Source organism: Sardina pilchardus, chromosome 10 (assembly GCF_963854185.1).
Source record: "Sardina pilchardus chromosome 10, fSarPil1.1, whole genome shotgun sequence".
NCBI classification, from domain to species: Eukaryota; Metazoa; Chordata; class Actinopteri; order Clupeiformes; family Clupeidae; genus Sardina; species Sardina pilchardus.
Genome location: NC_085003.1, coordinates 18,862,686 through 18,890,325, shown reverse-complemented (window position 1 = coordinate 18,890,325; position 27,640 = coordinate 18,862,686). Strand labels below are relative to the sequence as shown.

At 46.0% G+C, this 27,640-nt stretch overlaps 1 protein-coding gene across 2 annotated transcripts; it reads left to right on the top strand.

The window, feature by feature from the left end:
* Positions 1-323: 323 nt before the first annotated feature.
* swap70b (switching B cell complex subunit SWAP70b) lies at positions 324-27,066 on the top strand. Of its 2 annotated transcripts, none has more exons than XM_062546853.1 (12): positions 324-476; positions 1,027-1,167; positions 10,080-10,253; positions 10,902-11,129; positions 14,595-14,741; positions 15,046-15,154; positions 16,286-16,467; positions 20,554-20,661; positions 21,533-21,699; positions 23,069-23,267; positions 24,360-24,432; positions 25,725-27,066. In XM_062546853.1, the coding sequence occupies exons 1-12, from the start codon at positions 381-383 to the stop codon at positions 25,853-25,855; spliced, it is 1,755 nt and encodes a 584-aa protein (XP_062402837.1). In that variant the 5' UTR covers positions 324-380; the 3' UTR covers positions 25,856-27,066. The 2 variants fall into 2 exon arrangements, with proteins under 2 accessions (XP_062402837.1, XP_062402835.1); XM_062546851.1 differs by having other exon boundaries at positions 24,360-24,456.
* The last annotated feature ends 574 nt before the right edge of the window (positions 27,067-27,640 follow it).

Below are 27,640 nucleotides of genomic sequence, written 5' to 3'. Positions count from 1 at the left end.
GTTCTTATAATACCTACCAAGCCTCTCCATGGCTCCACACTGATTGCAGAACGCACTGTTCTAGAAACAATTCGGGTTTTCAGGCAGGAACGATGTTTTTGCCATCACTCTGGCCTATACTGACCTCACTTTTTTATGGATTGAGGTCTGAACTCTGGCTCGGCCACTCGAAGAGACTGCTATCATTTCTTCCGTATTTTCATTGTCAAGTCCATTACTCTGGCGCTGTGAGGTGCTAGAACCTCAGATGTGATATCGCCTCCAGCCACGCAAGTGCATCGCACTGGTCATGTGACCTCGACATTGTATCCTACTGAAAAACTTTCCTCCTCTCCTCACGAAGTAAGTACGCAGAGCAAGCAGTGGGAGCTAAACTCAAGATGGCATTACGAGACGAACTTTTAAAGGCGATATGGCACGCTTTCACGGCTTTGGACGTTGATAAGAGTGGAAAGGTGTCAAAATCACAGTTGAAGGTACGTAATGGTCTAATTTATTTTTTATCATATTATTTTCCCGGGACGAGGCACCTGACCAGACCGTTCACTCAGGACATCTACTGACTGACAAGTGTTGTCGAGTAGCCAGACTTGTCATTGCTGGACCTCTTTAGTCATGTTGATGCTGTAAAAAGCCCTCGTGAATTTCATTGTTGTTCGGTGAAGCCTAAAGTACAGGCCTACACTAAAACAGATGTAGGCTATTTTAAAATATTATCTGACAGCGTGTTTGACGTGTTAGTTATTAAACTGTCAGAGTCAGAGTTTGTGTGGCCTGTTTGTAAATCGCTTCCACATGTCTTTTAGTTTTAAAAATAACCAAACAACGCTTTTAGCGTCATGAAAATAATATTTTACACGTCAGGAGAACACAGATTATGTACAAGTGTAAATTCTCGTTAAGGTAACTCATTGATATTAATTGATGTAATAGTCTAATTAATAAAAAGGCCACATTGAATTACAATGAGGTGCACTTTGTGAATGTGTTTTAATGTGAGTAATGTGAGCTTTCTGTGTTCCTCAGGTTCTCTCCCATAACTTGTGTACTGTGATGAAAATCCCTCACGACCCAGTGGCCCTGGAGGAGCACTTTAAAGATGATGACGAGGGACCCGTGTCGAACCAGGGCTACATGCCCTACCTGAACACATTTATCCTGGACAAGGTGAGCAGCTCTCTCAATCAGCTCTTGAGAAGGCATTCCCCTTCAGTGGTTAATGGAGTGTGTCTCTGTAACAAGAATGAACATTCGTTGGATGCCTTTACTCATGGAAGTCGGTCATCTGTCGCTCTCACCTCTACTCAGACATGCTTCAGTTGTTAGCTACATATCATGCGTTAAGATAATCATGAGTTAAGGTAATGCAACATTGTGAAGTGCACGTCAGAATGTCTCAGTGGTAAAAGATACAATAGTGATGCTCTGAGAATTCTTACCGCTTCAGTAGTCATTTTAATTCAATTGTGAACTTGAACTTGGTGTGTACACTATTCCTCTGCCCAAGACGATGTTAATTGTTGTGTGTCTCAATATTGCATCATGATTGCTGTGAGTGTGTCGGCTTTTGCAAGAGGAATTAGACGAGGGAACCGTGTTTCACAATGGTTTGCACACAGCAGTGGACGTGTCCGCCCAAGTTTCACACAGAGAGCCTGAGAGTGACCGCCTTAGAACCTCAGCTCACGCTCGACATGTCCAGACACTCGTTGGCGAGGCTGGGTGAACCCTGCCTGATCTGCCAGCGATTTGGATTTCGCCCTGCAGCTTAGGCTGGAAACCTGCACATCTATCTCTCCTGCTTCCTGTCCACCTCTTCTGGGTCTAATCACAAACTAGCTTATCCAAAAGGCGCACCTGGATCATTGGTTTGATTGATTGAAGGACTATCCAAAGGCGTACAGACTCATTTGAGCTATGCCCATTGATCACGCCTCTTGTGCAGTGGAAATTAAGAGCAGACTCCCCACACTAATGCTCAATCTGAAAAGATTGAGCTTAATTGGTGATAGCCAGACTAAATTGGGCACCTCTAGGGAGCGGTTCTTGAAATGCACTACTAATTTGGACACTCTTGTTGTTCCTCAGGATGGCTCTCAGGTATGATGCATTAATAGGGCTTTTGGCTTCATGGTCCTTGGGTTGAGATCAAGGCAGGACAAGCTCCCCTAGACCTCTGGTGCCACACACTCCTGTGTGTGTTTGTCTTTCTAAGCCCCCCATCCCCAAACTGTGCCTCTCTTTGTGAAACATCACGCACGCACACACACACACACACACACACACACACACACACACACACACACACACACACACACTCTCTAATGCATGCACACAGACATCCCCCCACCACAGCACAGAGTCTGTGCCAAATGGAGTGCTCAGTTGTTGTGAGAAAAGCAGCCTTCAGTATCCCCACTGACGCATTGCTCAACCACAGAGAGGCCTGTAAGCACGTGAAAAACACACTCCCTGTGTGCGCCCAGACCAGAGTCAGCAGGTCTCAGTCCCTGCACCGATACGAACATTCTTGTGGTCAGACGACCTTGGGCACTCAGCAGCATAGATGCTGAGCTATAGTGTATCTATCTCCCGAGGAGTCCTTGATTGCTTCACGTAAAAACATCTGATTCTTTCTGTAAAAACAAAGAGTAAAGGTGTGTGTGTGTGTGTGTGTGTGTGTTTAATGTAGAATGCCGTGGCTGAGCTGAGAAATTAAGTTCTACCCTTCACGCTCTCTAATTCTGGAATGCATTGTTAGCTGGCTACTCACTGTAGGAAGGCAAACAAAAGAAAGTGGGCCTACACAAACAGTCCACCAAAATTAGAGCAACCTAACAAAATATGTGTGTGAGGGAAGGGGGCAGGGATAGAAAGAAAGAGTGTGTGTGTGAGAGAGAATCTAATTTAGTGCAAGTTCATTTTCGCTTCTGAGGTGGGCTGTGTGGTGACACCCCACGCATTGTCACAGCTGAAGTATTTTAAAATGCACGCATGTGAGTAGACATGATGCTGAGGGCCTATGTCTCTGTCCTATGCATTGTCACAGCTGAAGTATTTTGAAATGCACGCATGTGAGTAGACATGATGCTGAGGGCCTATGTCTCTGTCCTATGCATTGTCACAGCTGAAGTATTTTGAAATGCACGCATGTGAGTAGACATGATGCTGAGGGCCTATGTCTCTGTCCTATGCATTGTCACAGCTAAAGTATTTTAAAATGCACGCATGTGAGTAGACATGATGCTGTGTGCCTATGTCTCTGTCCTATGCATTGTCACAGCTTAAGTATTTTAAAATGCATGCATGTGAGTAGACATGATGCTGTGTGCCTATGTCTCTGTTCTATGCATTGTCACAGCTAAAGTATTTTAAAATGCACGCATGTGAGTAGACATGATGCTGTGTGTCTCTGTCTCTGTCTTATGTCTGAGCCTTGGTATTGCACCTGCCATTTGTCTGCACAGCCTCCATCCTTTCAGCTCTAAGCTGCTTCACCTTTACATTATCAAATGATTCCTTTTTTCATTCCTTCATCCAAAGAGGAATAACATTGAAGCTACAACGCAGGGGAGAACTAACACTGGAGGAATTAACACGGCACCAATCAATAATATTACCAGAGGATGACAGTGCACAAGTTGTGCTGTAGTCCAAGTTTCCTGGTGCCTACTCATGTGAGTGGGAGTTGGGGTGGGGGGCGTGATAAGGTGCTGTTGGTAAATCTCGTAAGGTGCCGGGTCTGCAGAATCCAAATGAGAGGCTTTATCTGGAGCTGTGCTAAAGCAATGAGCACTCGGGCCTCCACAAGGCTCCCATTGTAGAGTCAGCAGGCAATGAATGAGTATGTTTGTGTGTTTGTGTGTGTGCGTGCGTGGGTGCATGTGTGTGTGAGTGTGTGTGTGTGTGTCAGGATGGCACACGCTTACACACATATGAATATGTGTAGTGTGTAGAGAGACGCTGCTTAACCCTGTCTTTCACAACCTTACGCTGCTGCTGTCTGTGTCTATAGCCTACAGTAGACTGGATTGTTGACAGACATAAATTCCAAGTCTATCCTCCCTCCCCTCTGTGGCAGGTTGACTCAGAAGCTCAGCTTGAAATAGCTGGAGTTGTGGCTGATTCAGAGATGATCGTCTCTCAGCTGACGCCAAGTATTTACAACTGTCGCCACTGACCTAGGCCTTACATTGATATCTGTTCAATGTGTGAAAACTCAGTGTAATTGTCAAGTTGTGCCTAGTGTTCTGTGCAAACTTCCTCAACTTGAAAATGGAAAGACATCTATGGAGATTCTTAGTGCTGGATTCCACTCAATGACTCCACAATACAACGGTGCTTTGGTTTCCTCCTTATTATTTTTCTCTTTATTTTCTTTCAATTCAGAGGCAGACATATGTAGTAGTCACTTTAGCAGCCATTCAATTGTTTTAGTCATTTCATCAGGTAAAAAACCTTTAAAGAGACAAACAAAAATAGAGACAAAAAAAACACATAAGATAAGAATACACATCCAACAATAGATATTTAAATAGCCAAGCCAATTCTAAAGTGCAAATAACTCTCCAATAGAAAAATCACAATAGATAAAATGTAACTATAAATAGCTCATTAACGACATAGAAACTCAATACACAACATCACCGTCAATATAAAAAAGATTAGCAGCAATACACAAGCCCACCACCATTAGACTTCCAGATTTAAACTAACGAAGTGCAAACCGTAGGTTAAATTCCACAGGCCCATTTGCACCTAGTTACACAAACAACTACGCAACTTGTCAATCATCATTGAAATCGCTAAGCATAGAATCAGAATCCTTAATTAACTTAAAGCATGGGCAACAGATGAGACCACGGACGCCAGTATCACAATAGCTAAAGGAATGCGTTTGGTACAAACATATCTTCCTGAAGGTGGTATAAATGTCTTACCGGCCGTCTCTCCAAAGCTTAGATATCCTCAATTGCACAGAACTTCTTGTATGCAGGTTGTTATCCAGCATTCGTTTCAGCGTTTCTTCCAGCGTTTGCTTCAGTGTTTGCAATAGCGTGCTGTTGTTCACCCTACTCACTCCCGGTTAGTGCTTAATTAGCCACCTGCGTCCCGGACACGTCGCTCTCGTGACGTTGCAGCCTGAGCGCTACGTAAACGTATTTGATTGAATACATTAGCAGATTCCCTTCTGCTAACCCGACTGAAAGTGAGAGTCACCACGATTTTTCCCCCCATCTTTCTTTTCTTTTCTTTTACTCATGCAGCTTTGTCCCCATCAATCCCAGTTCAATGCAGTTTGACTTTACACCTCCCACTCGAGCTTTCCGGACTTCATACTGGGAAGGTCGCCACTCATGTCAAACTGAAATCCTGAGTCGTCTTTAGGCCATCTGACTCCAGTGGTTCATTTGCTCTTCAACCGGCAACAGGATGAGGCGCCGGACATCCTGGTGGAGTGCTGTGCTTGAGTCCTCTCCTTTGCCTCATCAAGGCAGGGTCTCTGTCTCTCCTCCCACTTTGGTCTCCTTACGGCTTGATTTGGTCCAAGGAACCTTTTTGCCCGGCTGAGTGGTCTCCTCCTTGCCAGGGGATTTGTGGTCTGAGGCCAAATCTGCTCTTGAAGGAGGCTCTGCCCAAGCCGCATCTTTCGTTTCCCTTTAGGAAAATGAACTGACGTGGTGACGCGCAGCTTGTTATCTCCAACAATGTAGCCAAGGCCTTGATTTGGGAGGACCATAGCTCCAACTCTGGCTTTCGGCTTTCCATCTGGAACTTCACAGGACTCCTGCCTCCCACTTTGCGGCTCCGCGTACTTTACTGCAGCTGTTCTCATAGACCTAGCAAAATGGGTTTTGGATGTGTGGGCGGATACGGCAATGCTCTCAAAAAGGTCTGGATGCGTGCCTCCGACGGTCTTCCCCAACGGTCCGTCCCACAGCACAAGATCTCCAATTGCTCTGATGCGCTGAGGTGCCAGCTTACCCTCACGGTGGCTTATCAGTAGGCTGATTTCTTTGGGCCGTTCAAGCTCATCAGCTGGGACGTCTGGGAAGAACCTTTGCAGTTGCCTTGCTGTCACACTTTTGTGGACATCTGCAATGTGATCCATTCCGTAACAGAGGAGCTGGTGAGACTGAAGGGTGCCTTTGGGGGTTTTCACTCTGATTTTTAAGAGGTACCTCTTCGTCTCTACACGGACCTTCATCCCTCCAACACCATGGACGATGAGGGTGATTTCTTCACTCTTCAGGTTCAGCCTGCTTGCAGCCCTATGTGTAATATAATTTGTGTCAGATGCCAGGTCGATCAAAGTCCCAATTTTCTGCCCCGCATTTGCGGTCACGTCAAGAAGCATCATGATGACCGGTGACTCTTGTATCCCATTTCCCCTGAGGAGGCTTGATTGCTCCGTTGATGTGCTAAAGGTCTTTGATGCAGTGTTTGAAAAGACATCTCTGCACTGATTTGCAAGTTCGGGGGAGAGTTTGCTTAAGAAGTCCTCCTGGCTAGCAGTGTACTCTTCCTTTCCTTCCCTAGGATCACGTCCACTCCTTTTTTGGCCTGTACCTCTCGTTGTGTAAGTGTTGGGGCACAGGTAATAATGGTGTTCTAAGCCATGTCCATCCTGGCAGTCTGGATGTTTGCAGAGGAAGGTGGACTTGCACAATGCCAGGTCGTCATGGATGTCGAGGCACCGCTCACATGCTCCTAGCTTCTTTACTGCAGCTTCTTTTTCCACTGGTTTCAATGTCCGAAACTGCCTGCAGAAATACAGCTTGGTCCCATGTCTCCAATCGCCACACACTACACATCCTGAATGGGAACCTTCCAACTCGGTGGCCCTTGTATTGGCATATTTAGGCTCAGATCTGGCCTCACTCCTTGGCTCATCCATCAGTTGCTCCAGCTGCTCATAGATCCTTTCTTGCTGCTTCAGAAATGCCAACAGAGTGTCAAATCGGTTGTTATGGGTCACAGCATTCCGACTATCTGCCACATACATGAGCCACTCCTTCTTCAGGGAGTCCGGAAGCTTGCTTTCAATGGACTTTATGACCAGCGGATTTTTTATTGCTCCTGTGTCTCCTAGATCGCTCAAGTCTTGCAGAGCCTTCTCTACCGCTTGGATCAACTCCACAATCTTTCTTGGCTGATGACTCCTTGCAGCTGGCATCCTCTGTAGCTCCTCCACAATTTCGATAGCAATGGCGGTCTGGTTACCATAGCGGTTCTCAAGGACACGGAAAACATCTTCTGCCGTGTTGTAGGCGGTGAGTCGAAGGTCTCTGGTGATCTTTTCTTCCAGGCTGTCCAACAACTGGAATTTTTTCACCTCCTTAGACCCAGTCGGCTCACCTTGCCTCTGCAGTGCTTCCCAATCCTTCCTCCATCTATGGAAATCACGCCTGTTTCCGGAGAACTTAGGTAGGGCTGTCGGCTTTAACTTGATAGTTGCTACAGGGAGATTTGGGGGGGCTACTGGCGCTGGTCTTCTCTTCTCCTCATCCTTCAGCCTCTCCTGAATGAAATCAGCCTTCCTAAGAATGAGCTTGGGAACCGTTAGTTCAAGTTCCTGGAGACGGTCTTGGAGGTCTTTCTTTTGGCCACTGGGGATCCATTTCTTCCAGCGGTTGTGGGCTTCCTTTGCTGACCTTGCAAGCGTTTGTAGGTGGGTAAGCATGAACTCATACGCCTCTTGCTTGTTACTAAGGTCAACTGCGGTGGTGTTCCTGCAGGCTGATTCTGCCACTTGCAGCGCGGTCAACACTTCAAGGGCTCCATGACTGGACCACAATGTGTCTTGGACAAGGTTTTTGATTGTTTTCAATTTCGTCTCACAGTCACTTGAGGTTTTCGTTAGGTCAGCTTTTTGCTGTTCCGACAGCATGGCCTCCTCTCCAGCTTCCAGTCCAGCCTCAATGTCTGCGAGGAGTTTGGCTTCCAAATCTTCGTTTACACCCAGGACCTTTTCTGCAGCCATCGTGAGTTTACTAAGGGCCTCCTTGAGGTCTTCCTCAGCCATGTCTTCATGATTCCTCACTAAGCTGTTTGCAAGTCGAGAGAAGGCTCTTTTTGTTGTGGTTCTCTCCATCCTAAGGTGTTCAATGGTCTTCAAGGCAGGATCAGACATGTTTTTTCTGTTTCTGACCGGCGGTTTTTTACTGTCAAGTTGTGCCTAGTGTTCTGTGCAAACTTCCTCAACTTGAAAATGGAAAGACATCTATGGAGATTCTTAGTGCTGGATTCCACTCAATGACTCCACAATACAACGGTGCTTTGGTTTCCTCCTTATTATTTTTCTCTTTATTTTCTTTCAATTCAGAGGCAGACATATGTAGTAGTCACTTTAGCAGCCATTCAATTGTTTTAGTCATTTCATCAGGTAAAAAACCTTTAAAGAGACAAACAAAAATAGAGACAAAAAAAACACATAAGATAAGAATACACATCCAACAATAGATATTTAAATAGCCAAGCCAATTCTAAAGTGCAAATAACTCTCCAATAGAAAAATCACAATAGATAAAATGTAACTATAAATAGCTCATTAACGACATAGAAACTCAATACACAACATCACCGTCAATATAAAAAAGATTAGCAGCAATACACAAGCCCACCACCATTAGACTTCCAGATTTAAACTAACGAAGTGCAAACCGTAGGTTAAATTCCACAGGCCCATTTGCACCTAGTTACACAAACAACTACGCAACTTGTCAATCATCATTGAAATCGCTAAGCATAGAATCAGAATCCTTAATTAACTTAAAGCATGGGCAACAGATGAGACCACGGACGCCAGTATCACAATAGCTAAAGGAATGCGTTTGGTACAAACATATCTTCCTGAAGGTGGTATAAATGTCTTACCGGCCGTCTCTCCAAAGCTTAGATATCCTCAATTGCACAGAACTTCTTGTATGCAGGTTGTTATCCAGCATTCGTTTCAGCGTTTCTTCCAGCGTTTGCTTCAGTGTTTGCAATAGCGTGCTGTTGTTCACCCTACTCACTCCCGGTTAGTGCTTAATTAGCCACCTGCGTCCCGGACACGTCGCTCTCGTGACGTTGCAGCCTGAGCGCTACGTAAACGTATTTGATTGAATACATTAGCAGATTCCCTTCTGCTAACCCGACTGAAAGTGAGAGTCACCACGATTTTTCCCCCCATCTTTCTTTTCTTTTCTTTTACTCATGCAGCTTTGTCCCCATCAATCCCAGTTCAATGCAGTTTGACTTTACAGTAATTGAGTGATGATCTAAAGAGCTCTATTCAGAGACGATGACTAATGTGTCATTTCCGTTAAAACTCACAGGCATCAGAATGGTTGTGTCCTGTCCTCCAAACCAAGCTAACACAATATTGTTAGTCACTAATTACTGGCTGATATTTTGGCTTATATTGTTGACAGTTATAATGTAAGCTTTTTATTATCAGATTGTGATGTTGTCATGACATTTTGTTTATCTTTGCTGATGCCTGTGAGTTCACCGTACGAACAGTGACGGTATCTTCGCACAAGGTCATATTGCAGGAAGTAGGCCGTGTTTAGGCTAGTTTGTTGTGGATATTAACATGTTAGTTACATTGCATACTCAGACTTGCTAATAATAATAATGAAATCCTAAAGATAGCTAGAGATGTGGTCTGTAGAAGGCTCTATAAAAACATGGCCTTGTTTGTTAGTGTCATGTTTCAAAGGAGTTTGCCAGGCACTTGATGTGTCCCATTGTCAGGAGAGATTTTGCTGAATACTTGCCAGTAGTTTCCTCTACTGAAAAGTTGCCAATGGTTTCCTTAGAAACGCTAGCGTTGAAAGCCTGAGGAGAGTATTTCCTATTAGCAGAACTGTTTGTGCCTTGCATAGTTTACACCCCCCCCCCCTGCAGAATAAAGGCAGTGATCAAATGTGCAGGACATCTTGTATCCCCCAGTCCTGTCCTCTGAGGTTGTGCTTATCTGGGGTAACTTCACGTAATCTTCAGTCCTGCAGTGAAGACATATGTTAATGTTAATTCATTCCATAGTGGAGATGAACTCAATGTTCATGGCAGACATGTTGTTCTCCATACAGGTCCAGGACAACTTTGACCGCGTGGACTTCAATAGGATGTGCTGGACTCTGTGCGCGCGCAAAAACCTCAACAGAAATCACCTCCTCATCTCTGACGACGATGCCTTTAAGATATGGTGCATTTTTAATTTCCTGTCAGAAGATCGCTACCCTCTGATAATGGTTGCTGAAGAGGTAAGACTGTTTGGAAAACCTGACCGAAACCGAAACTGTAACAGATTTGGAATATTTCGTAATACACTAACGGAAACTTGGCAGGAGTCAACCTTCACCTCTGATTTTTACAAAGTGTTTGTCTTCTAGTGGTTTTGTGGATGAACAATGCTTTGGAGCAAATATTACAATGGGTTGTGACCGACTCATTGGGTTCAATTATTTCATTTTTTTATTGAATCGTCCTACCTATAGGCCTGTGGCTAATGGAATCATGGGGAAATAAAAATAAAGGCCCGTGGCTCTTGTAAAACAACCTGATCCAGTTTCCCAACATTGCTCACGAAGAGGAAGTGCACGGCTTCCTGTTGTATCAGAGATTGTGGAGATTTATTAAGGGGCAACAATGACTAGGGGAAGTTTGGCACATTTATAAGATGCCAGGCTGTTTTAACAATCACAAACATTTAACACTAACTTGCTTCTTTTTACACTTAAAAACTTAAATATTGACAGCTTGCCTGCTTTTGATTTGGGTAAATCCTGTTTCATAGTTTTACTGTGGAATGTCAACATGCTGTTACTATAAAAAGGCCCTCACCATGCGACTGGGTTGTAACTGACTGGACGGCTTCTTTGTGTCTTTTGCGTCACCTCTTCTTGCCTCAGATCGAGTACCTCTTGCGTAAGCTGACGGAGGCGATGGGGGGCAGCTGGGTCGAGGAGAAGTTCGAGGACTACAGGCTGCAGCTGACCAGCAAGCAGCAGTGCCTGAGCGCCTGGGAGCTGATCGATCTTGTGGGCAAGGGCCACTTCAGCAAAGGCATGGACCGCCAGACCCTCTCCATGGGCATCAACGAGGTCTTCCAGGAGCTCATCCTGGATGTGCTGAAGCAGGTGAGGCAATAGTGTAGAAGCGGGTGCGCACATCTGAATATTTTAAAAGTAGGTGCTGGACTCAAAAGAGCAACAGTAAAAAGGACAAAAAAAGTCCGCACACTAAGGCTCCAATATTATTTCTTTTATTCACCACATGTGGTGAATAAAAGAAATAATATTGGAGCCTTAGTGTGCAGACTTTTTTTGTCCTTTTTACTGAAGCAGGTGAGGGCCTCCACCTCTGGGTGCCCCCTACAGTCACATGCATTCATTTGCGGCTGAAATGTTTAAGCGCAGCGCCTCACCGAACGGGGTTGCCCAGCAGGGGCGTAGCCAGAGGGGTGGCTCCGGGTGGCACAGGTCTCGCTTGGGATTCAATTGGCCACCCCAGTTGCCACTCCAAAATCCTACAATTTCGCCATTACCAGTCAAAGGCGAGACCTTTCTTCATGCACTTGCAGTTTGTGTATGTGTGTGTGTGTGCGCGTGTGTGTACAGTCGAAGGCGAGACCTTTCTTCATGCACTTGCAGCGCACTAGTTTGAAATATCAGTTTTCAGAAATATAAGCAATCTAGAAAACATGCTTGCCTTGCAGTTATAGCCTACATGGCTTATTGTTTTTAGCATGTGAGTTTACAGTAGGCCTACAGGCTACTGCTTGCGCTAAGACGCAAACGTATATTTACCTATCGCATCTGCCAGTGCCCATTTATCTTATCACACACACAAAACCCAGTATTGCGACTGTGGAATCCTGTCATGTAGCCTATTCTACCTACTCAGCCGACATTTGCTAGGTTAGTAAGTGTTGTATTGTAAATAGTCTACTGCCCTAATGTAATATTGACATTGTGGGAAGTTTACATAGCTTAGGCCAGTGTTTCTTAACTGGTGGGTCTGAACCCAAAAGTGCGTTGTGGTACTGATCTGAGTGGGTCGCGGAGCTTGTGGCAAAAAATAAATTAAAAATCGCCAATTTAAAATGCTGCCTGAACAGATCTAATATTGGACCGTTATTTTGATAAACTTTATTCTTTTCCTATGTTAGTCATTGCTATTGACATAGACAATGTTTATGTGACAGGTCATGTAAGATATAATTTTAGGGAGCTAATTTTATAACAGTATGCATCATTTTAAGATATTTTAAACGCAAGTTGGCTGCCATCTTTAATACTTGAAGTAAGATAGAATATGGATTCACTTAAATTGAGGACAAAACAAGACAGAAACCCCAGTGTGTGGGGTGCAGATGAGAGCATAAAAAAACATCTAAACTAAAATGCCACATGGAAACAACGCACCCCTGTCAAAGACAAACCTGTCGAGTAGTACTTTGAGAGGTAACATCAGCAGTTAAAGGCTTCACAAATGTAATGCCATGCCAAACATCTGCATGTTCCAAACAAGGCCAGGCACTTTGCGTCTTATAGTGTGGTTTTGCTAATAGTGTTGTTGTCGAATATATCTATGGTTGTAGTGCTAATAGTGTTGTTGTGCTAATAGTGTTGTTGTGCTAATAGTGAGGTTTTGCTAATAGCGCTGTTGTTTGCCTGAGCTGTAACGACTTGTCAGTCCTGTGCGAGTTACTTTCTCAAAGTGAAGCGCTTGTGTCACATATCATTTGAGCTTAGGAAATCCCTTGTTCTTTCCCAGCCCTGCCACAAAAACAGGCCAATTATCTTCTCCTAATCAGCCTAATTAGTCATCTTGGTAAGGTGGAGGCATTAAGTTGGCTTCACTGTTGAGCGGGCACACATAATGCTCTGCAGTCCTGTCCTGTCAGTGGGAAACCACTACGCACTGTGTGTGTGTGTGTTTTCATTGGGGTGGATGAGCCTTTCAGTGACCTCCCTTAGAATGTGTGTGTAGCTGTGATTTCTTTCATGCTATGCGTGTGTGTGTTTGTTATTGCCTTCATGCAGTGTGTGTGTGTGTTATCGCCTTCATGCAGTGTGTGTGTGTGTGTGTGTGTGTGTGGTTGTGATTTCTGTCAAGGTGTGTGTGTGTGTGTGTGTGTGTGGGGTTGAGGCAGGGCAGTGGCTGGAGGGAGGCTGCTGTTTTGACTGCTCATCCCCATGTGAGAGGAGCACGAGGGGGAGGACCATGGGGGGGGGGGGGCATACGGGGGGGGGGACTCTGAGCACTGCAGCTGCTGTGAATGGGGTGCATTGATGTGCTCTTGCCTTCTATCTGCTTCTATCTCCCTTTATCTCTTTTTGTCTCTACCTTTCTCTCCATCCCTCTCTCTTTCTTTTCCTCTACCTCTCTCCCTTTATATCTCATCTTTGTACCTCCTTCTTTTTCTCTAACTTTTCTCTATATCTCTCTCTCTCCCTCTGTCTCTGTCTCTCCTCTCTCTCTGTACCCTGCCATGTTTTTGAGAGGGCAGGACAGAGTGTATGCAGTATGAAGAAGAGCAGTGTGAACACAGCTGTGCTGTGTGGGGGAAAACACAGTTTACAGAGAAACCTTAAAAACAACAGAAGAATACCCCTTCTGTATGACGTGCGTTGTCAAGCACTTCTCTGTGTCGGTTAAAAGCCTTTTGAATGCTATGAATCACTAAGAAAACACCAGGAAATTCCGGGATCCGTTCACATTCCTAGAGTCATTGGTGATAGCTTAGCATGGATGGCTAATGTGCTATGTGTTGAAATAGCCACAGTGCTCTTGTCCAGGGTAGGAGACCTTCTAAGTGGTTTGAAATGTGGTGACAGTGGGCACAGCCTAGGCTAGCAGGGAAGTAGGAAGTGATGACTATGGGGTTTTTTCTTCACTGGAAAGACAACCAGAGATGCGTGGGATAGTTCCTAAGACCTTGACGAGGGCAAAGGAAAGGTCAAGTGTATAAGTGACCTTGATGAGGGCAAAGGAAAGGTCAAGTGTTTAAGTGACAAATCGGTAAGGAGGAGTTAAAGTAATTAACTAGTATGGAACAATTGCGGAAGGGAAGCTGGAAAGATGCTGTAGACTACAACTCCAGGACTGAGCTTGCGTAGCTGATTAGTCTTAGGCCTCCTGCCTGCCTACTTGGCTAGCTGTGCTGTGCTGTGCTGTGCTGTGCTGTGCTGTCCTGTGAGAGAGAGAGTGCTGTGCTGTGCTGTGCTGTGAGAGACTGCTGTGCTGTGCTGTGCTGTGCTGTGGTGTGAGAGAGAGACTGCTGTGCTGTGCTGTGCTGTGAGAGACTGCTGTGCTGTGCTGTGCTGTGCTGTGCTGTGAGAGAGAGACTGCTGTGCTGTACTGTACTGTGCTGTGCTGTGCTGTGCTGTGAGAGAGAGACTGCTGTGCTGTGCTGTGAGAGAGAGACTGCTGTGCTGTGCTGTGCTGTGCTGTGCTGTGTGAGAGAGAGTGCTGTGCTGTGCTGTGAGAGAGAGACTGCTGTGCTGTGCTGTGCTGTGCTGTGAGAGAGAGTGCTGTGCTGTGCTGTGCTGTGCTGTGCTATAACGGATCTCCTCGTGTGTGTGTGTGTGTGTTCGCAGGGCTACATGATGAAGAAGGGCCACAAGAGGAAAAACTGGACAGAGCGCTGGTTCCTGCTGAAGCCCAGCTCCATCTCTTACTACGTCAGCGAGGACCTGACGGAGAAGAAGGGAGACATCCTGCTCGACGGGAACTGCTGTGTGGAGGTAGCAGCCACCCCTGGGGTCATGACCTTTCTCTCTGCTCCGCCAGGGCACAGTAGTTTAAACAAGAGCATGATGGATGGATGGATGGATGGAGATAGATAGATAGATAGATAGAAATACTAATAAGTGGGTCAAAACCTTGCTCTCTGGTCCACCAGGGCATAATATGAGTTTAAACAAGAAGAGCATGATGGATGGATAGATGCATAGATGTTCATCCAGGGCACAACTGACATGTCGATATTCTTGTATCCCACCCTTCTCTCTCTGCAAGCTACAAGCTAAAGCCTCTTTCTCTCCCCAGTCCTTACCAGACAAGGAGGGGAAGAAGTGTCTGTTGTACATCAAGTGCTCAGAGAAGAGCTTCGAGATCAGCGCCTCAGACAAGAAGAAGAGACAAGAGTGGATCCAGGGTGAGACAATGGCTTGGTTTCTATCCAGATCATTTGCATATTTTTAGAGCATTCATTTTGCTCTGCATACTCCATATTAAGCGAAAGAAAATCGCTTTCCATCACATGCGCTATAAAAATGATAACAAAACAGGTTTTAGTTCTTTTGAAGAAAAAAAAAACAACATCTTGGTGTATATGGGCTACAGTCTTGTCATTGCCATCAATATAACTAGATCATTTTCAGTCAATCTTATTCACATTTTGCCCTATGTGTATTGGCAGTTACAACACCCTCTTTGAGTGAATAAACTTGTAATTCGACTGAGAAGAAGGGATATTTCTAGTGTCTCCGCCTAGTCCTATTTCAGCGCTTTGAATTTCGTATAACATAGTTGATTGGAAACATTGGAAGAGACAGGCCTTCACTATGACCCAAAGCAGAGAAACCTAGAGTGGAAGTGAGGTGTATATGGAAAGTAAATAGGTATTTTGCTAATGTACGTGTACAGTGTAGTGCAAGTTTTCTAGCTCTATTTTAGTCAGTAATGATTATATATAGCTGAGGCATTGAGAACAGTTTAAGGTTTTACTATACTCATACACACACACACACACACACACACACACACACTTACACACACAGTCATTGTGTATCTTTTTTTTACATTCAAAAGGAAATCATGAAGGCAACAAAGACGAGGCTATAGAACTTTGGTTCCCATTACTGACCATTCTGTAACTCCGATTGGTGAGAGTGCTCTTTAACATGGGCTGCGATCAATGTGATCTGGAGCATAGACAATAATATAAAGACTACAGTAGTCGACTACTTTGCCTGTGTGCAATGGAATTGGTGAGTCTTCAGTAATTAGTTTTCTAAGCATTTACATATGGAAAGCTGCGTGAAAGGCATTCCATTAAACAGTTCCGCTTTGGGCACTGAAATGGTCATTGGTGGCACTGCACACACACATTCACAGCCAACTGTCACAATCCACTGTGAGAGCCTCTCTTTTGACGTCTCTTTGCCACTTGTCATGTGTGTTGTTTTGTTTGTGCTCTTTATTCTCCTCTTTCTTCCTTGTCTTGCTCTTTTGACTCTTGCCCCCCCCCCCTCTCTCTCCCCCCCCCCCCCCCCCCCCCTCCCAGCCATCCAGACGTGTGTGCTGCTGCTGAAGCTGGGGCGGCCGGCTCCGCACCGGGAGGCGCGCCAGAAGCGGCGTGAGCTGCGGCAGAAGCAGCAGGCGGAGCAGGAGCTGCTGGAGCTGCGCATGCGTGAGCTGCAGATGGCCAACGAGAACAAGCAGCACGAGCTGGAGGACATGAGGAAGGTACACAGCATCACACACACACACACACACACACACACACACACATATGGAGGACATGAGGAAGGTACGCAGCATCACACACACACACACACACACACACACACACACACACACATATGGAGGACATGAGGAAGGTACACAGCATCACACACACACACACACACACACACACATGGAGGACATGAGGAAGGTACGCAGCATCACACACACACACACACACACACACACATGGAGGACATGAGGAAGGTACGCAGCATCACACACACACACACACACACACACACACACACACACACACACATATGGAGGACATGAGGAAGGTACACAGCATCACACACACACACACACACACACACACACACACACACACATGGAGGACATGAGGAAGGTACACAGCATCACACACACACACACACACACACATATGGAGGACATGAGGAAGGTACAGAGCATCGTACTGTTGCACATTTATTGGTCAGCCATCCAGAAGCCTCTTAGGCGGGGATCACATTAGCCAGCGGCAAGCGCAACGCAACGCTCAGACCATAATAATAATAAGAAGAAGAATTATCCAAGACGTTCTGTCTCGTTTGTAAGGTACACAACCTGAACATTCTTAAACTGATGTTGATGAGCCGGGCAATGGCATAAAAGTTGACCACTTAGAACCTTCTGGTGTTCCACTCACAACCCTCTTGTGTTGCACTTAGAACCCTCTGGTGTTCCACTTTGAACCTTCTGGTGTGCCACTCACAACACTCTGGTGTTGCACTTCGAGCCCTCTGGCGTCAAAAGAGAGCCTCTCTCAGTGGTTCCACTCAGAGGGCCAGATCTCTCACCACATCCTCCATCCACTCGTACGGAACATGGCAGACGTCTGTGGCCAATGACCACGTGCTCTAGCGTTCACAGCAGGGCTGGCCACTAACCACTGAGCACATGCACTTCCCTCCCCCCCCTCAGGGCAAGTACTGAGCACACCATGCACCTCATGCACCCCACCCACCCCCCCTCAGGCAAGTACAAAGCACCTCATGCACCTCACACAACAACCCCCCCCCCCCCCCCTCAGGGCCAGCACACATGTATGGTGCCCGTAGTGGAGACAACAAGGTTCACTGGCTATGGGCTGTAGTTTAACCCAGCACCCACTGGCTATGGGCTGTAGTTTAACCCAGCACCCACTGGCTATGGGCTGTAGTTTAACCCAGCACCCCACTGGCTATGGGCTGTAGTTTAACTCAGCACCCCACTGGCTATGGGCTGTAGTTTAACCCAGCACCCCACTGGCTATGGGCTGTAGTTTAACCCAGCACCCCACTGGCTATGGGATGTAGTTTAACCCAGCACCCCACTGGCTATGGGCTGTAGTTAGAGGCATCCGTGGCTGTGTTGTGGGGACAACAAGGTTCACTGTGCACGGGATCCTTGATCTCCACAGCACAGTTGAAACGGAGGTGAAAGTCAGAGCCAGACCGTATATCAGTGTGTGTTAAATCTCAATGACCCACTGACATCCTGATCATGGGTCAGTTGTGAACGGATACGACGCCTGTAGAATCACGTCACACCAGAGTCAATGTGGCCATTGAGTAGCATCAGTCAAACCATTACGAGCGACAATGAAGAGGCTGACACGGCCTCAGCAGAGCGAGAGAATGGAGGGAGGGGGGAGGGGGAGGGGGGCGAGAGTCACCAGTTTTACCTCAGAAACTCGCTCTCTCTTCCTTTCCGCCCCATTTGTCATTCATAAGTGTATTTATAGTCATAAAGAACCCACTGAGGTTTCAGCTCGGTAGTTCCTTTGGGGGGTGTAGTTATCACATCTTATTAACCCCTCTTGACCTGGCTGGGGGGGGGGGGGGGGGTTGTAGTTATTAGTTCTTACTTAACCCCTCTTGACTTGGCTGGGGGGGGGGGGGTGTCGTTATTATTTGTGACCATTTAAAGTGAAATCAGTCACTTTGCCACAACGTTATTTTGAGAAAATCAACAATAACAAACTTCCGGGTTAAAATGTTGAATTTCACGTTTTCGCATATACAGTCTACAGTTTCATATTGTGAACGTATTTCACTGTAAACATACGTTTTGACTGTAAAACTGTCATTCTTGTTGTCCATGCGCCGCTTAAAAAGGTGATTTTTCCTCTTCTGGCATATCGTGACAGGAGAACCATGTCAACTTTGGATGCGGTTATTTTAGCGATAGTCTGTGTAATACCCTCAATATACATATCGTTCGAAAGCTTAGTTTATGACCGTTCATGTGAGCACAATAACTTAATTTAGTCAATTTTACCGAAACGACTGGTTTCGCTTTGCAGAGTCACATTTCTGAGGTTAACCCCTCTTGACTTGGTTGGCTGGCTGTAGTTATTATATCTTAGTTAACCCCTCTTGACTTGGTTGGCTGGCTGTAGTTATTATATCTTAGTTAACCCCTCTTGACTTGGTTGGCTGGCTGTAGTTATTATATCTTAGTTAACCCCTCTTGACTTGGTTGGCTGGCTGTAGTTATTATATCTTAGTTAACCCCTCTTGACTTGGCTGGGTGGGTGTAGTTATTATATCTTAGTTAACCCCTCTTGACTTGCCTGGGTGGGTGTAGTTATTATATCTTAGTTAACCCCTCTTGACTTGCCTGGGTGGGTGTAGTTATTATTTCTTACTTAACCCCTCTTGACTTCTGATTTCTTTCAGCTGTGTTAATCCTGCTGAGCCTCTTTAGTCAGGCTGTGCTCGTACAGTATAGCAGCGCACTCCAAAAGGCTAACTCCCCCACCACTGCTCTGGCCGCACTCGGGGACAAAAGCCATCCCTGTGTGGCTCATGCCCTGGCCGTGCTAGGTTGGGGAAGTTCTGAGGTAATCTTAGGTGTAGAGTGGAGCTAAATAAAGAAAAGCACGCACGTGCAGGGCATGACACTGCATTTCATAGTCGCTGAGTCATGGGGAGATAGAGGATCCACCTCCATTGTGAGATGAAAGACTATTGTTGCTCCTGGGACAATGGGGCCCTTGGAGGTCAGGATTCCAGTTCAGGAGAAACTGCAATCCGAGAGATGCCTGGCCGTCTGTCTGGCACGGGCAGGTTTGTGAGGCGCTCATTGTTGGGTGCGTTCGCCCCGGGGGCTGCTGAGGCGACTGTGGTGATTGGCTCGCGTACACAAACGGTGACATGGCTAACTGGTGAGCCTTCAACTTAAGAGCGTCCAGCGTCATGGTGTCATCAGGTTCACCCTGACAAGACAAGATTCCCTTTGTCTGCCCCACACTGAGCTTTATAACCAGCATCTGAATGAGAACACAATCTCATGTGTGTGTGTGTGTGTGTGTGTGTGTGTGCCTATCTCTTCCCACCTCCCCACCACCTTCACCAGCTCACTGGGGGGGGGGGGGGGGGGCACAGGACAATACACACTCTTGGATTGGGGGGGGGGCGACAATGGCCTGTCTGTTACTGGGGGTATTTGAGGAGGATACCTGGAGTTCACACTTGGGTGAAAACTGAAACCAGGCGCTAGATACCCCTAACGACGGGAAAGACCATAATGGGACACATTATACTTGTCTGTGCACAGTGTGTATTTGGACATGTTGTAATGTGTACTCAAGGCATTGTGTGTATGTGTGTATTTGGGACATGTTGTGTATTCAAGGCATGGTGTGTATGTGTGTATTTGTTAATGTTATAAATCAAATACATTTGGGAGTTTGTATTTATACAGCTTTGCAAGCCTTGTCCTGTTTTGGTGCAGATCTGTTTCTAATCGAACGCCCCCCACACTTTCACCAGCCTCCAACCAAAGCAAACAGTGGGCCTGTCCCACTCCGCAGCTCAGCTCACTCTCTTTGTTAATGTTTAAAAACATGTCTACTTTTGTGTCGGTTGCTTCCTGGTTTTACCACCTCCTCTTTGTACAGTGCTTATAGGCGTGTCTGTGTGTGTGTGTGTGTGTGTGTGTGTGTGTGTGTGTGTGTGTGTGTGTGTGTGTGTGTGTGTGTGTGTGTGTGTGTGTGTGTGTGTGTGTGTGTGTGTGTGTGTGTGTGTGTGTGTGTGTGTGTGTGTGTGTGTGTTTTTCCAGAAACTGGAGGAGGCGGCAGCTAATGCTGTTGAGGAAGAGAAGAGGAGACTGGAGACACAGACGGAGCTGGAAGGTCGTTACCGAATCGACCTGGAGAAGGAGAAAATGGTAATACACACACACACATACACACACACACACACAACCAGCCACAACTGTGTGTGTGTGTGTGTAAGCAGCCATTGCCCCTTGCCCTGGCCACACATTTCTCCTCCTAACGAGCCCATGACTAACGGCTTGACGGTGGCCTGTAAGCTGCTGGAGTCGCTGTGCTGTTTGACCTCTGACCTTGTGTGGCGGGAGCTTCCTCCCGTTGTTCTAGAGCTGGATGTGGCTGATGACATCACTGCCTTCTGTCCAATGAGGCGCACCCGCGAGCCTCTCGGCTCAGTCCAGCCGCATCGGCTTTCAGGAAGTTCACTCCTATTCCACTTCTGCTTTCTCATGTTATTATTGGAAGCATGGAGGCAACACACACGCAGACACACACACACACACACACACACACACAGACACACACACTGACATTCAATCCCCTTGCTGACTGTATCTATGTAAATCTGTCCCTGGAGTATAGTCATTTTTAACTGGTTGGCTCGCCACATTCACTTCTCTTTCTAAACACCTGCGCTACAGGCTGTTGAGATGCATAGGCAGTGCTATGAGACAGTTTTGTGTCTGTGTGACTATGGGTGTGAGTTTGGTTATGTGTGTGTCTGTGTGACTGTCTGTGTGTATGTATGTGTTTGGACATAATGTGTTATGTATTTGTGCGTGTTAATGCGTATGTTTTTGTGTGTGTAAATGTGTATTTTGATATGCGTGTGTAAATGTTAATGTGTATGTTATATGTGTGTGTATTTTTGTATGTAAATGTGTGTAAATGTGTATTTTGTTTTGTGTATTGTGTGTTGAGTGTGTGAATGTGTGTAAATGTGTATTTTGATATGTGTGTGTGTGTGTGTGTGTGTGTGTACAGGTACGGCTGCAGATGGAGGAGCAGGTGGCCCAGAAGGCTAGTGAGCTGGAGCAGTACCTGCAGCGTGTGCGTGAGCTGGAGGATATGTACCAGCGCCTGCAGGAGGCGCTAGACGACGAGCGACAGGCCCGGCAGGATGAGGAGACCGTACGCAAACTACAGTCCAGGTACACACACACACACACACATACACACACACACACACACACACACACACACACAGGCAGGACGAGGAGACCGTAGGCAAACTACAGTCCAGGTACACACACACACACACACACACACACACACACACACACACACACACACACACACACACACACACACAGGCAGGACGAGAAGACCGTATGCAAACTACAGTCCAGGTACACACACACACACACACACACAGGCAGGACGAGGAGACCGTACGCAAACTACAGTCCAGGTACACACACACACACACACACACACACACACACACAGGCAGGATGAGGAGACGCAAACTAGGGTCCAGGTGAACTACTGTCCACCGCTCACGTGGTCAGTGATGTGGTTTGTCACATTGATGTTACACGTATATGTGTGAGTGTACACACACATCTCACACACACACACACACACAGATGTTGTCACATTGATGTTACACGTATACTGTATGTGTGAGTGTACACACATATCACATCAAGACGGAAACGCAAATGCAAACAGAAACACGCTGATAACCGTCAAGACTGACTAACATGCTTAGTCACACACACACACACACACGCACAATGAGGTCAGGGATGTCCGTTTCCCACTTTATGAGGTGATGTTGCATGTCATTGTTCATACGTGTGGCTGTTCAGCTGTGTAGTGGTGTGTGTGTATGCGTGTGTGTGTGTGTGTGTGTGTGTGTGTGTGTGTGTGTGTGTGTGTGTGTAGTGGAGACTGTGGGACCTGCTCTGGTCAGCGCTGATTCACTCCGTGTCACTTCCTCTGCCGTCCCAGTCACATTTGAAAAATTCCATTAAAGTCAAGGGCTCAGCTAATAACAAACACACATACACACACACTCTCACACACACATGAGGACTGTGTCTCTCCTTCTCTTTCTCCACCTCCCTACACACACACACACACACACGTCCTCTTCTCACACAAACATACACACTTATCCCACGTAGCCAAACCAGACACTGTCCATTTCCTTCCTCTGTGCTGACTGCAGTAAAAATGAGCACTTTGAGGTGACAGTGTCCAACAACTCACAGTGTCCACAGCAAAGCAGCAGTAACATATCTGGCAACCATTCCTAACATATCTGGCAACCATTCCTGTTGGTATTCATATCTAATGTGTTTTTCAATAATTGTTTTGTTTGTGTGTGTGTGTGTGTGTGTGTGTGTGTGTGTGTGCATCTTTATGTGAGTGCGCGTTTGGCTGTGTGTGTGTCTGTGTGTATGTTTATGTGTGCGTGCGTTTGGCTGTGTGTGAATCTGTGTGTATGTTTTTGCGTGCGTGCGTTTTGGTGGATCTGCCCGTGCGTGTGTGTGTGTGTGTGTGTGTGCGCAGGCTGCTGGAGGAGGAGGTGAGCAAGCGTGCGGAGCTGGAGGACCTGCACCTGACGCAGCAGCGCGCCATCAGCCAGACGGAGGCGGAGAAGCAGGAGCTGCAGCGGGAGCGGCTGGCCAAGGAGAGCGCCCTGGACGACGCCATGACACAGCTGCAGCTGCTGCAGAACGAGAGGCACGAGGCCCTGCAGCAGTACGAGGTACACACACACGCACACACAGGGACACAGGAACGCACGCACGCACACACAGGCACGCCGAGGTGCTGCTGTTTCGTGGATTCGAGTCCGGGCGCGTACACACAACGCAGGTTACATGTGCTTGAAACTAACGTTCCTCATGAACGTTTGTGTTATTACATATTGTTAGCCCAGAACCCACATACAACCCATCCTGACCCACTTCCATCTGAGTAGTAAAAAAGGCTCTAACATAAGAAGTACATCGTGCTCATACTGTAGAGTGATCATGCCTTAGCGAAGTGATAAGAAGTACATTGTGCTCATAGAGTGATCATGCCTTAGCGAAGTGATAAGAAGTACATCGTGCTCATAGAGTGATCCTTAGCGAAGTGAGGGGAGACATTAGTTGATAAAAGCAAGAATCAGTCTAGTTGAACACAAGATATGACAAAATAATGAAGTATAGATACATGTTAGCCTAAACAATATTTGTCAGACACTTGAGTGAATGATAAGAGATTTCATATGCTTTGACTCTCATTTTTAAAATAAAATTGACTTTAGGAAGAGTTTCTGCAGAAACTGTCATTCAGTAGAAGACAATCTGCTGTATTTCATAATTTCAGGATGAAACTGAAACTTGTAACAGAACTTCCATATTCTTGTGTATTTCTACTGCATGCCCACAGCCGCTCCAAATAGATCACCTGACCCTGATCTCATCACTCTGCTCCGGCTGGCAGCAGCGCCCCCCCCAGTCCCCCCCCCCCCATAAGCACTCTGCACTGTAGGCTCCAGACAAACAAAGGGTGAACAGAAAGGCCCTCGCTCCCTTTTCCTCCTGTTTCCCTCGGTGCACATGGGCTCCTGCTGGAGATGAATTTACTCCGACTGCCAAACACTGCCATCTAGTGGCCGAGTGGTTTTCAGAGAGGAATTTAGTTTGTAAATGATTCATCTGCCAAGCATCTCCACCCCAAAATAAACATATTGCGCCATCCGTTTGTCCAACGCTCATAAAAGCGCTTGAGTTGTAGCTGACTCAGACTGTTGACTCAGTTGCTGGATGTGTGGATGTGTGGATGTGTAATTGTTTGGTTGCCCTCACAGGAAGTCATGAAGAAACTGGAGGACGCCGCCAACAACACCAAGAGCTGGAAGGACAAGGTGGCCCACCACGAGGGTCTGATCCGCCTCATTCAGCCTGGTACTGATGACCCGCTTCTCCCGCGCTCCTGCCCATCTCTTCCCCCTAAACCAGGGGTGTCCAAACTACGGCCCGCGGGCCAACTGCGGCCCGCCATGTATTTTATTCGGCCCACCGAGCATGTATTAGTTTATTATAGATATGGCCCGCCACACTTATCATTGGCTGTTCACTATTTTTTTCTAGCAACGACGTTGTGGTTAACATTACTGCAAACTGCTTTACACTCTTCTTAGAGAACATTTACAATGTCAATATCAAAACAGCATGTTACATAGAGATGATACTCTTTGAAATCTCTATTGAAGCAAATCTAATGGCCCACTGGTCAATTTCCAAGACCCAATGTGGCCCTTGAGCCAGAAAGTTTGGACACCCCTGCCCTAAACCCAGGAGACCATGGGCAACGTCTCACATCTAACTAAAGCTAATGGGACAACTAGGCAGAATCAGTTCAACGTCTCACATCTAACTAAAGCTAATGGGACAACTAGGCAGAATCAGTTCTACGTCTCACATCTAACTAAAGCTAATGGGACAACTAGGCAGAATCAGTTCAACGTCTCACATCTAACTAAAGCTAATGGGACAACTAGGCAGAATCAGTTCAACGTCTCACATCTAACTAAAGCTAATGGGACAACTAGGCAGAATCAGTTTGCTGACGTAACACTAACTTCTACTGCAAATACTCAAATACGTGCCACACCATAGATATACTGTAGGTCTTGCATGAGAACTTTGCTTGTTGATAGACCTTGCATTTTGCCTGCCACTGACATTAGGTTTATGTCAAGCTTTGGCCAACCACTATACAGTATATACATACAGTATACAGAAACACACAGGCGAAATACACACATTCTCATTCGAATGTCACTTATCAACTGTAGGATGACATCAGAAAAATGCGTAGTGGTCTCTTCATTTTTTCCAGACCTGCATTTAATTAATACATATGGTTATGGTTACATCTTTTACGCCTAAACTTTTAACATATCCTTAACCATAACAAGATCTTATAACAACATGCTTTATATTCAACAATTTGTATATGATGTACATTATGTATGTATTTATTTTTAGAATAATATTAATAATATATTTTAGAATATTATAAAAGTATAGCCCTTTTCCTGATCTTTACTTAAAATATTTTATTTATTATTTATTTTATTTGAAATAAATACGTTATTTAAATGCAGTGTATTGCCCTGCAGGGTTAGATGTTTGCAGGGTTTCACGTGTCACCTGCCTGTTCCCACTAGGCTCAAAGGGACCACAGAAGATGACTAACTGGGGCCCGGCTGCCTTCACCGAGATGGAGCTGACCCTGAGGGAGAAGAACTGGCAGGAGAAGAAGGGCAAGTCTGCCCAGACCACGGAACCCGACCCGTAGTCCGAAGAACCGCTCACGGACCAGCGGCAGAACTGAGAGATGGGAGGGGAGGACAGAGAGAGACGACACCGGGACCAACACCACAGCTTCCACAGAAGCATCGCACCATCCAACACCTGGATCTCCTGTTGGAGGGACCAGTGGCCCCCTCAGAAGGAGACTATTGACCACAGAGCACACGAACCTGAAGCCCCACACCAGACCGCTCCATAGTCAACAGAGAGAAGCAGCCAGCTGCATATTCACCACCTGAGCTGAGCACACCTAGAGAGAGACCAGATCATCTCCAGACTAACACCAGCACATCGACTGAGCGCGTGCCAGACATTAACTTTTAGACCCACTGGAACTTTGAGCTGACTGGACTGACCAAGGTGTCCAGGCGACTGTTACCATGCTAACAAGTTCTACATATTTAGTACAAAAAGTACAAATTAGTTTTTATTTTTCCTTTACCAAAGTGATAGTATTAAATCTAATATGAAATGGTGATGTGAGAAATCATCAGTGCATAAACTCTTCTCAATAATTGTTTGCTAATATGCCATTTTGTAATTTGGTCTTTAATATAATATGATCTTTTGATGCTGAAGTAGAAAGGGAGTACACATAGGGCATTGTCTTTTGGACATACCTGAGACAAACTAAACTCATGAAAGGGAGATATTTGTTACATGTGTTGTTGTAGAAATGTCAGTAATACTTAACTTGAAGGTAACATAAGAGTGACATGACACTGTCATGAACCCTAACCCTAACCCTAACTCAAGACAAAAATCGAATGACACTTAATGACAGAAGCGTTATGTCATAAAAGTTATGTTTATGAAACGTTCATGACAGTGTCATGTCACTCTTATGTCGATTCCTTCAAGTAAAGTCTAACCAAAATGTTGTCTTCGTTTGTACTGTGTAAGTTCACCCATGTCCACCTACGTGAGTGTTCCTGTGTTAAGTAATAAGGCATTCCGTAACATCTGTGTCCTTCCTTACCCCCATGGAAATGGCAACGGTCTCTTCTGAACGGCCACGTTTCCTCTAACCAATGCCCTAAGACTTGTGCTTGCTCAGTTTTAACTCGGATGGCACAGTATGTCATTTATTTGCTCTGTTTGTATCAGACTAACAGTGTAACGTTGTTGTAATATCCAAGAGACAAACCCAAGACACAACATTTACTTGTACAAAAGTGTAATAAACAAACAAATACATTCTCTAGCCCTGACTCATTTCTTGGTTAAATATTTAAGGTATTTCCAATCTCCTTGGAACACCATGGGGAAAAAAATGGCTTCTTACTCTTGACAAAGTTAAACCACTGGGTGGCGCTACAGAATCATCCCACTTCATCCAGTGTGCAGCGTGGTTTTGATCTTCGGATGGCCTCGGGGCAATCACCTGTAGATCTGGAAGCAGCACTGTGGAGAAATTAGGCCAAGGGTCACGGATTCCTCTCAGAGGTCACCACAACTCCACCGTGTGTTCTGCCACAGCGCCCGGAGAGGAGGACCGATAAGAGCTTATTTATGAACTTTATGTCCCGTTCTGAGCTGCGCCGAACACATGGCCTCCGTGTGACACTGCGCAGGACGCTCGGAGAGGCCAAGAGAAGCCGCTACTGTACACGTGGGTCAAACATGTTTCCAGCGATCACAACATTTGTAGCGAAGCGTCACGTGTCCCGGGCTCTTCTCCTGCCATAGGGAGGTGACGGCAGGGAGCACTCAGATTTTCCATAAACTATTCTCGTATCGGTGACCTCAAAAACACGTAATGTTGATGTAA